This window comes from Anneissia japonica, unplaced genomic scaffold, assembly GCF_011630105.1.
Source record: "Anneissia japonica isolate Jap-2015-1 unplaced genomic scaffold, ASM1163010v1 scaffold370_len60904_cov175, whole genome shotgun sequence".
NCBI lineage: Eukaryota > Metazoa > Echinodermata > Crinoidea > Comatulida > Comatulidae > Anneissia > Anneissia japonica.
In genome coordinates, this window is record NW_022689420.1 from 48,451 (window position 1) to 60,768 (window position 12,318).

Sequence of the window (12,318 nt, forward strand, 5' to 3'; positions counted from 1 at the left end):
TTAATAGAAGAAATTTAATTTAACTATAGCTGTAACTTATCAAGAAACTTGATTTGTATCTTGGAATAAAGTATATAATATAATTAATTAATCCTGCATTATAATTATATATGTACGATTAAGCAAGCATACCTATTGCAAGACGATTATACGTTCCAGGAACAAGTGATTGATTGGTTACAGTATTTAAATAATTAATTAATAATTAAATCTAGGCATGAATGGAAATACATTGCTTTATGAATAGGTATCAATTTGGACTTACACAAAACCTAATAAAATCCACTGTTGTTTTGGCAAACTAATGGCAGCATAATAATGTCACATTAATTATTTGGCAACATAAAAAGACCTAACAATAAAACACGAAATAATGGATACTGAGTCTGTAGCAGCAATAGCTTTGCGCCTACTTGGTGTTCCATAGAAATATATCTTGGCCGAACTTGTTCGCGGCCGAACCGGTCCTACACCATTCTAAACCTACTTGACCTAGGCCTATTCCAAACCATTTAACTACAATGTACTGCATTGTTGAATGCGTCATCGGCGTTCCATACATATACACGCATTGGCGGCGGTTCTGGAGGGCGGCCGCTATAGGTAGCGGCCGATATGGGCCTAATTCCTTCACAGCCCCTCCCGTTTTTTCACAAGTTGACAAGATGAAGATTTCTCTAGTTCTCGTTGCAGTTGCTCTATTTGTTGCTGGAGGTAAGTCTAATCACGGAGTTCTTTAACTAATCTTTTTTGTAAGTTATACAGAAGACTTTTGTAATACTATGTCTTGAAACATTCTTATTATTTCATTCAGACTACATAGATGTATAAAATACCTTTTTCGTTTCACAACCAACCCACTATCATCAAATTTCAATTTAATACACTTTAATATAATGCTAACAAATCCATAAATTAATAGTTCTAAAAAGTTACAAAAAAAGGAACAATTCAATATAATGATAGAAGGAAGGCTATGGTATTGAGTGAGTGAGAGTATGCATTCAACTTAAACAGGAACTGAAATACTTAAAAAAATAGAATATTTGAGCCAAATTTTTCCACCCCGGCGAGTTAATATAGGCATATATCTTATTACATTACATTAGAAATATGAATTACTATACAGATGTTAAAATAAACTATGATAAATATAAATGATAATAATTAGGTATATATGATTGTATTAAGCATTGATTTGGGTGGCTTGGTGTATTGTATTTAACACAATTAAATTAATGTACTAAGTTTATATTTTATTACATGTTTTAGGTTTTACCATTTAAAATGTATGATTAAACACAATAATGTACTTAAAGTTTGCAAATCCGTAATCAATTCGCAGTACACTATATTTACATAATGTACCGGTAACACAAACCGGTTAATTTTTCATGCAAATATATTTTATTCATATCAGCTGATATATTATTCATGTTTCAGTAAGTAAGTAAGTAAGTAATTATCATAATTGCTTAACGGAATGTAAATGTCTGATTACTAAATGCATAGTGCTAAATGCAAAAGAAGAGTCATCAATTTATCATTTGACACTTTTAGTGTGTATATATAGGAATAGCGTTCAAAGAGGCCATGTAAAAAAAAGAGTTGTTGATCGTCATTTAAAAAAAGTCGGTAGGGAGAGGTTTTTTTTTCAATAATGAAACCACCTCATTGATACATTCCAAGTCTTCAGATCTCCCATGGATTGCAAGGCCTCAAGCAAATGGTGGCGGACTTTTGACAGATCTTCCAGTGGAATGTAAGAATGGCCCCAGAAAAAATGGCCCCTGAAAAAATGGCCCCTGAAAAAATGGCCCCTGAAAAAATGGCCCCGGAAAAAAATGGCCCCGGAAAAAATGGCCCCGGTAAAAATGGCCCCAGTAAAAATGGCCCCAAATGACAAGTAGGTAAAGATGGCCCCAATGAAAAAATTCAGTATTAGAGATGATATTTTTTTTAAATCTTCAAATATTTAAATACTCTAATAAGCAAGAATTGAATCAATAAAAAATACAGTTACACAACAGATGCAAATAATGTACTGAGAGATTATCAGAAAACAACGGCTATTGAACATTTTTTTATAGTTGAAATAAGTTTTAAAAACGTTATTCCACTATTATGTATGTAAAGGAATGACATACATACAGTCTGTCTCTTATACACATCTAGATGTGTATAAGAGACAGCATACATACAGTACTTCAACTACCAAAATATGCAACTCATAGATAACCACAAAATTCACTTTTGTTAAGTATCAAATGAAATAAATTTACATGTTATAAACAGTGCAAATAAACAGTAGTTAAAGCATGTGGATTAAATGTGTCTTTGAATGACAAGTTCATGTATGGGAAAAGGGAGGCTTAGAGTTACTTCAAAGAAGTATTTGTTAATCAAGTATTGTTTTTAAATTAAACTGAATAATTAGGAATACATTTATTGCTGCGAAGCAGCCAATTCATATTCTTGACAGCAATTTGATCTCTGAAAGGTCATTGTTTGTCAAAAAACCATCGCCTAAGACAACTGAAAAGCGGAGTTTCCTTCTTCGTTCTGCCGGGTAAAATCAATTACCTGTCTCTTATACACATCTAGATGTGTATAAGAGACAGGAGTGAGTGAGAGTATGCATTCAACTTAAACAGGAACTGAAATACTTAAAAAAATAGAATATTTGAGCCAAATTTTTCCACCCGGGCGAGTTAATATAGGCATATATCTTATTACATTACATTAGAAATATGAATTACTATACAGATGTTAAAATAAACTATGATAAATATAAATGATAATAATTAGGTATATATGATTGTATTAAGCATTGATTTGGGTGGCTTGGTGTATTGTATTTAACACAATTAAATTAATGTACTAAGTTTATATTTTATTACATGTTTATAGTTGAAATAAGTTTTAAAAACGTTATTCCACTATTATGTATGTAAAGGAATGACATACATACAGTACTTCAACTACCAAAATATGCAACTCATAGATAACCACAAAATTCACTTTTGCTAAGTATCAAATGAATAACTTTACATGTTATAAACAGTGCAAATAAACAGTGTAGTTAAAGCATGTGGATTAATTGTGTCTTTGAATGACAAGTTCATGTATGGGAAAAGGGAGGCTTAGAGTTACTTCAAAGAAGTATTTGTTAATCAAGTATTGTTTTTAAATTAAACTGAATAATTAGGAATACATTTATTGCTGCGAAGCAGCCAATTCATATTCTTGACAGCAATTTGACCTCTGAAAGGTCATTGTTTGTCAAAAAACCATCGCCTAAGACAACTGAAAAGCGGAGTTTCCTTTTTCGTTCTGCCGGGTAAAATCAATTACTTTAGGCGACGTTTGGAGATAACCTACTCGTACGGTTACCAACGTCGGCATGTCGCGACGCTGGAGTACTATTCAGCGTTTTTACTATATTTCTAGGTTTCTATTTCTACGTTTAATCGGCTCATGTCTCAGCCACAATATTTTGAGGCCAATATTATTTACGAACCCATTTAAACTTATTTACTAGCCTACTTCAACGTGCTAATTATTACATTTAGGCGACGCTTGTTGTAGACTGTCATAGTTTTCGGAGGAAATAAATACCATTTTATACACATGCGCAGATCGATTCGCCAGCAGCGAGTCATCGCCAGCAGCAGCGAGTCGCCAGCAGAGAGATGTCACTGCAGCAAAACACTATTGTAACACGGTACCAACGCTGTTCTAATGTAGACAATGAGTCGTGCTCATATTATTTGTTATATTTTTATTATTCATTATTTTCACTTGACTCGCATAAATAATTTTGTTCGAAGAACATTTTATGCAGTTGTACTTCGCAGCACTTCACTTGCAATTTGCAATTTCTAGTTTAAGCAACTTATTTAATTACATACTTGGTTTCTACTCCCTGCCAAGTAAATTTAAGTGCACTATACTAAATAATGTAAAATGAGATACTATATTATACATAGTTATGTAAATATGGCAATTATGCTAAGAATTAAAATGGCGTGTAATTGTGAGGGTAAAGTAATTATAGGATCAAATGGTATTGCTAAATCCCAAAAACCTCCTAAAACACACTATTCAATTGTGATTGACTCACTTAAGTGACTTACCAATTGGTATATCAATAAGAAAATTAAATATTTATAAGAACCTATTTTTTGGTTAAAATGTTGATTTTTTTTTGTGAAAAAATACTTGCAAATACATCACAATCCTCCAAACAGACTGCGAACCCCATCCAAACCCTTTAATTACGATTGTAGAACTCTCTTTTTCTAAAAAAAAAAATAATAATAATTTGATGTTCATATAAACTCATTGTTTGTGGGGTTTACCAATACCCGGATTGAATTCCTGGAAAATTGTGATTCCGCTTCCTTGAAATTGGCCACAAATGAATTATTTTAGTATTAATAAATGCATGATTTATGTTGATTTATTGATTATGTTGTTACTATTTTTTAACATTTAAATGGAAAAAAAATGGCTTTTTTTTTATCTTTGAATATTTTATCATTGAATATGTAATTTCTGCAAAAAGTAAAATGTAAATGGCAATTTATTTGATGTTAGATTTCTTTTAAAAACTAAATTATTTCTGTTTAAAAAAATGCATATAATGATTTTTTTTTAAATCAGTTTTAATACAGAATTTTATTATTGCGGGGCCATTTTTACCTACCTGTCATTTGGGGCCATTTTTACAGGGGCCATTTTTACCGGGGCCATTTTTTCTGGGGCCATTATTTCCTGGGCCATTTTTTTCAGGGCCATTCTTACCGTACACCCTTCCAGTGTAGTGTTTGATCAGGTGGAATTTAGGCGGTCAAACAAATGAAAGACAAAATGATTACACAAAAAAGCCTAGGCCTAGCCGAAGTTGAATTATGAGTGGAAAGACGATATCTTCGTGAGTTTGGGCGAAAATAAAAAAAAAATGTTTGGGGTAGTGTCTTTATGTAGCGAGGGGACGATCAACAACTTATTGTTTTACATAGGCCTATATAATATCATTGAACACCATAGCCTGCCCAGTTTGACATACTGGCCTTGAATTGTAGCGTGCTGCTTGTGCAGCTTGTCGATCGTATCATGGATAAAATAGTTTATCGTAAAGTGCCTTCCCTTCCTCCTAATTTAAAGCTCTGTCCACCAGGGGTGGCGCCAGGGAGGCGAGGTCTCCGACGGGGGAGGGGGCCGGTTCCCCCGACCAAGTGTCAGATTTCCCCGACGAAAGCAAAGTGGGCGTGGTCGAGCTTTTGATTAAAATGTTCCGAAAGTGGTCCTGGGGGCGAAGCCCCCGAAAATTTCGACAATTTAGGGGTTTCAAAGGCTTATTTAATCGATTTTAGAGTCTACTAATATGTAAAAAATACATATAGGCCTAATATTTTTTTTTATCTCCGACGAATTGTGGTTTTTGTCCCCGACGGGGGTGGGGAACAGCTCTCCCCAACGGGGGCCCTGGCCCCCGGCCCTCCGCTGGCACCACCCCTGCTGTCCACACTATTAAATGTGCCTATATATATGTCGTTATTTGATGTCATCATGACCATATATAGGCATGCCACATGCTTTTGTCAAATAAAATTTGATAATCTAGTGAGAGCTTTATTGTATCTGGTACTTTAAAATACAGTAGATTGTTCGTGGTTTCACAAAACCATGCCTCCATGTTTAAAACTAACAAATAATTGGGAGAAAAAGAAAAGACTACTTTTCTAGATTTAAATGCTAAACTTATACCGTTACCTGGAATTTAGAAACATTTATCAACCAAAATAAATGATAGGGAGGGAAATTTTTGGCGATAAACTCTGGAATTAGGCCTGGGCCATAGAGCAGTAAAACATGATTTTCAAATGTCACCGTGCGTGGGCAACACAAGCATTTTCTTGTCAATCATCACTCCATGATCCTGAAGAGAGGGGAGTCTTACTTCTATAATTTGAAATGGCACTTTCAGACCTAAATTTGATTAATATTTTCTTCTTTTCTCAATTTTTTAAAATAATTTAGTGGGGGGGGGGGTGGAGGGGACTCTCTACCTCCTCTTGAATCTGCCACTGCCCACAATTAATAATCAGCCAAACATACGGTATAGATTAGTGTAATCTTCATTGCCTATGATTTCAGCTAACGCTCTTAAATGCTATTCGTGTGATGATTGCGATAAAGCTACTAACAGCATTGAATGCCCAATGGGAAGTGATCGATGTGGACTACAAGTGCTGAAAGGAAGTAAGTCTTTGTCTCTTTGTATATAGGGTCTGTGTCTCAACATTTGAAGATGTTCTAATAATGGTAACCTTTTTTTTTAATTAAATTTAATTGATCTGTTAAATATCAAATGTACTGTACCTCTAAGAAGCAAATTGATGTTATAAATGTTTATATTTCTTTAATTAGGTCTACTTTATTTCATGAATATTCATAAATCAGGGTCACTCACCTTTAAATCCTTCTCTCAGGAAAAGGTTTCCAATCGAGGCAGCTGTATGTTAATAATAATAATAATAATAATGATAATGATAATGATAATGATAATGATAATGATAATGATAATGATAATAATAATAATAATAATAATAATAATAATAATAATAATAATAATAATAATAATAATAATAATAATAATAATTAACATGTATTGAAATAAGCCTCTTATGCGCTTTAAATTATTAACCGGAATCAGCTCAACATAAATACGGCACATCACCCTGTCAGGGTTTTGATTAATGTAAATGGGGAAGTGAATTGGGACCGGGTGTATAGAGACACTAAGCTGTGACAAAGCTGAGTGCTGTTCAAGCTTTACCCAGAAACACAAGTGCGGTGTAAACTTTTCTCAGACCTGTAAGCGGTTTTTATGCTTTGGCGAAAACCTTTTTCAAGGGAACGTTCTCTGAAAAACCAAACTTGCTTTCCAATTGCCTCAAAACCCATTAAAACGATGAGTTGGCTATATCATATAGGAACACCCACAAGGAATCCGGGTTACAAGCCCGACCCGAACCCCTGTCTTTAAACTCTAATGATTCTTTAGGATAAATAATGAGCTTAAGTTTCCTGTCTGCAAAGTGGGTTAAGCTCAAAGTTTCTTTTGACAAAACAACTCATAGTCATGATGTACCATATGGTCACAGTGTGATGTCATCATGACATGATTATTTAGGCACGTCACATATTTTTACTATATAAATAAAATTTGATAGTCAGGACTTTAGACATTTACATCATTATTGCTATACATTAACTTTCAATAATATATCTACTCCAAATATTTATCCATCATTCCTTGTAATTTATTTATTTATTTATTTATTTATTCATTCATTCATTCATTCATTCATTCATTCATTCATTCATTCATTCATTCATTCATTCATTCATTCATTTATTTATTTATTTATTTATTTATTTATTTATTTATTTATTTATTTATTTATTTATAATGAACATTTTCTGTCCACCTGCTGTTTGAACTTTGAGCAAAGGCATAGCAAACTTTCTCCAATAAGCCAGTTCTTATAAAATATTTACATTTTCAACGGTGTTGATTGTCAATGAAATGTGTGTGCGACTCAAGATCCTCCCACCAGTGGTGGCGCCAGCGGGAGGGGGAGGAGGGTAGTGAATTATTCCCCCTGTCGGACAGGCCTGGACCCTCGTCGTTTTTATCAAAAATTTAAAAAATACTAATTTCCCTATCGAAATAACGTTATTTTGATTGACAATCTCTAATATTGTGGTCTAAAAGCACAATTGGACCATACTAAGCAATCGAAACTCTAACCGTGAATCCTACCAGAGGTTTTATTTATTCCAGGACCCGGACTGAGGTCTAGTCGACCCCCTTGGCTTGGACCAGCCCCACGGACATGTGGGACCCCCTTGTAGACAAATTTCCTAAGCCACCGCTGCAACCCGCGTATTATGTTTTTGCCCAGTAGTAGTGTAAATGCCAATTTCCTATTTTTTCGCACCTGCGTTACACCTGGTGTTTCCTCAGACCCGTATCCTGGGTAGGAAGGGGTGCGTGCGATTTTAGTGAATTAATTACCTGATGTGTTAGTGTCAAAGCTTAATGTATACCTACACTATTTGTAATGTGAGAGTTACATAATGATTAAAGGTGTACAGTAATTTTTTTGTAGACGATTTTTCTCTATAGATTATTAAATATAGTAATGATATTAATAATTAGTCAATAGTGTTATTTTGTAATAATAATGATATTGACAATAAATTATTTATGAAAATAATAATAATAATAATAATAGTAATAATAATAATAATAATAGGATGATGATGATGATGATGATGACGATGATGATGATGACGATGATGATGATGATGATGATGATGATGATGATGATGATGATGATGATGATGATGATGATGATGATGATGATGATGATGATGATGATGATGATGATGATGATGATGGCAATGCTGATAATAATGTAGTACCTTTTTACTTTTTTGTACAGAAAAGACTCGTGATTGTACTGCAAAATTAATTTGCGATAAGGTGTCCCCAAAATGTGAATCGGACACACAAGACAACTGCTCAACATGCTGTGATAGTGATGACTGCAACTCAGTTGGCATCGCTAGCTTCAATACATTGACCATGATCACTGTTTTGCTCCTCAGTCTCTTGTTCATGAAGCAGTAGCAATTATAGCAGGCCTAGAGACATCCTCACTTTTTTACCTATTCGTACCTGCTGAAATTACATAATTTCACAGGCCTACCGTACTCGTATTACCGTTTTTAGAGTGTTAGCTATAGAAATAAACATTGGATGTCTTTAAAATGGACTTTCAAACCATTTTTTATTGTTTTTATATAAGTTTTTTACTCAGTAGTTTTTATAAATGCCAATACTGTAGTAAAATACAGAGCTGGGGCACAGTATGCAACACGCTAGCTGGCCAGTAAATAATGCTTTTATCAAAATGACAAGGGTATCTGTTAAGGCGTGTGCCATTGTTTTTTAAGCTTAAAATTCTTTATATTTATAAATTACATGAATTATATGTTCTTAAATTTCTTTTTGATATTTATCACGGAAGAACATCCCATTCTACTAGCGATTACTTTCAAAATATCAATCACTCATATAATACTGGATTTAACAATACTATTAATTTTTCCTTGCCCAAACCTCGTATCAGTTCAGGCCAACACAGAATTTCATTTTATGGTGTTAAATTATGGAATGGTCTCTCCTTAGTTACTAGAAATATTACTTATAGAAATCATTTTATTGCAGCAGTTAAAGAAAAATTATTTTTAAATATTATTTCAGATCCACTTAATTCAACTTATCACATATATACATAAATTTTAATTTTATAATTAATTTGCTTCCGTTATTGTTCGTCCAAATTGATTTATTCAACTTATTGTAAATCTAGAATATTTGGTTTGTATTGTTTTTCATCAAGGAGGTGTTAAGCTTTGATTAGTTTCATTTAACTATAACTTATCACCTTTTGTCAATTATGTTATTATTATAAATATTGTTGTTGACAATAAAGTTGAACTTATAATGTAAGTTAATGGTTAGCTGGTTTGATAGACACACTGCATTTTGAATAATTCTGTAGTATTAGTATTCCCATGTACTTATGCAAATATGTAATCTGACATATAATAAATATTGTTAGAATCATTACGGCCGAGATTCGCCTGTTTCTTTCATCACCGCATTAAGTTATTACCCATGATTATACACCACACACCATTGACCTCAACTTCACCGCATTACGCAAACAAAACGGTAGACTTCTATGTACTCCGTGCTTAGACAGATGGAAATGCTTCTCATTGATACATATTCAATATAATAAACTACTGTGTTTTACAAAGCTTCTGTTTTAGGCCTATGTAATTGATTTGAGTTATAAATAATCATGTATATGAAAGATACTTTGTACAAAATATGAATTTTACTGATAACTAAGTGAGATATAGGCCTAACCACAAGAATTTAATACTTAATATAATCTGGAGGCCCTTCTAATGAGTTGATTAACCCACTGCTGCCAAAAAACAAATAAATATATAAAGCAACAGCACTACGTGTTTGAATAACTATGTATGTATAAGATGTAATTTCACATTTAATTAATTCATATGATACTCAAAGTAGGCAGCGACGGAACGACGAATCACGGAGCCCGGAGCTAGAAAATGTTGAGGACCCCATGCATTCGACTCGGATTAAGTGTTCACGAAAGTGGCCAAAGAGTTTCCTCACATCCGTAACCAGTTATTTTGATTGGTATTAGATATGTATGAATTCTAATAGCCCTTTCTTTGATATTTCTGAATATTTAAATTTTAGCTGTGGAACACCTTTTGGTAGGAAATTGATAATTAAAAAAAAAAGAGTTGTGATGCGATTCCAAATAGGAATTACATTGTTTTAATTTGTAGTTTTTGGTGTCTTCTACTGGACCGTAACGCCTTGGCTGTGTTAGAAGCGTGTCGTGTATTAATAAGTGCAATGGCACTCCATGGTTCTTTTTTTTTTTTTTTTTTTTTTTTTTTTTTTTTTTTTGACTGGGAGGAGGGGCGAGGGCTTCGATCCCCGAGAGCCTATAGGCGTTACGCCACTGAAAGTAGGCCTATATGATGTAGACCCTACATTGCATTTGATAAGTAATTCGTTGGTATTCTGGTCCCAGTTTAATTGATTTAAGTAATAATACATAAACAATGACAATAAGCAAAACTAGAGATCTAGATCTGTAATTACATTCCTTTCAAATCAATTATAATACGTAATAATAATATTATTAGTAGACTGTAAAATCGATTAAATAAGCCTTTGAAACCCCTCAATTGTGATAATTTTCGTGGCCTCGCCCCTGGCACTTTCTCCCCATGGACAATTTTCGAAATACTTCGTGCGACGACCGGGAAATCGGGCCCCCACGTCGGGCAAATGCTAGCGCCACCGTTGCATACCAGATCTATTTATCTATTTGGTATTGGCATTATGCAGTGTTTTTTCTTTTTAGAATATCTGATCGTAAACCTAATCATAACTGAAAAAACCAAACATTGGTGTACTTCTCGAATACGTATTTAAATAATATTTAACACATCTGTGTTTCAAAAAGCTGATTCGAGTGGCCAAGCGGTAAGACAGGGCCTGGGTTGCGCTGGTTCGAGCCTTTCCTTACCCAGGGTTCGGTTGGGTTTTTTTCGGGGGTGAGGGGGTCCCCCAAAAAAACAGAAGAAAACCACAATTCGTCGGGTACAAAAAGAAATGTGTATTTTCTACATATTACTAGACTATCTATCTATAAAATCGATTAAATAAGCCTCTGAAACCCCTAAAATGTAAGTGATTCGGGGGAATCGCCCCTGGACCACGCCCATACGCGATTCAGCATAATGACGCTGCGAGTTAGCTTTTATCCTACCTACCTAACATTTAAACTAGTTGATTTGAATTTTATAATTATAATAATTACATAAATAAAGTAATGAAACTTTTATGAAGTAATATATACCCATTTTGCATTCAATGGTGAATAGAAAATTGACACCAAAGACTGCTAAGAGTAATGGATTTTAACATGGAAACGATCTGTTTGGAATGCCCACACATATGCAATGACTTTGACCTTAGGTCAATTCATATGACAATGATCTCTGCATGACTTACATCATTATGTTAATTTTGATATTGATGAATCATAAATGAAAGGCAACAGTGATATTTAGCTTGGTACTTATATAAACGTCTTTCCTGAAGTCTAGTGATGAATCCGATATTTTTATGACGTGTGTACTGTACCTTTATTTTTAGAACAAATTGATAAATGCTCTTCTTTAACATTAATTATATATTATATATAATATATATATATATATATATGTGTGTGTGTATGTATGTATGTATATATACTATATAATATATATATATATATATTATTATTATTTATTATATATTACACTATATATAATATAATAATATATTATTATTATATTATATTAATATTTATCGCAGTAAACCTTATCGTATACTATATATATATATATATATATATATATATTATTATTATTATTATTATTATTATTATTATTATTAGTTTTATTTGTACTACTGTGTATTATTTTTAGTATATATTTTTGTTTTTGTATTCTTCACGTTAACTATATTTATGTATTCGTTTGATGTTTGTGTTCCCCCTGTAAGTGGCGAATTTTATGTTTGCTGTTAGCTGGGATAATAAATAAATAAAATAAATAAATAAAATAAAATAA

The 12,318-nt window shown here is 33.0% G+C and overlaps 1 protein-coding gene across 1 annotated transcript; it reads left to right on the forward strand.

Moving 5' to 3' along the window:
* The first annotated feature begins 573 nt into the window (after positions 1-573).
* On the forward strand, positions 574-9,712 carry LOC117124773. The gene is made up of 3 exons (XM_033271101.1): positions 574-714; positions 6,163-6,267; positions 8,520-9,712. Exons 1-3 carry the CDS (start codon positions 666-668, stop codon positions 8,705-8,707), a joined length of 342 nt encoding a protein of 113 aa, XP_033126992.1. The 5' UTR covers positions 574-665; the 3' UTR covers positions 8,708-9,712.
* The last annotated feature ends 2,606 nt before the right edge of the window (positions 9,713-12,318 follow it).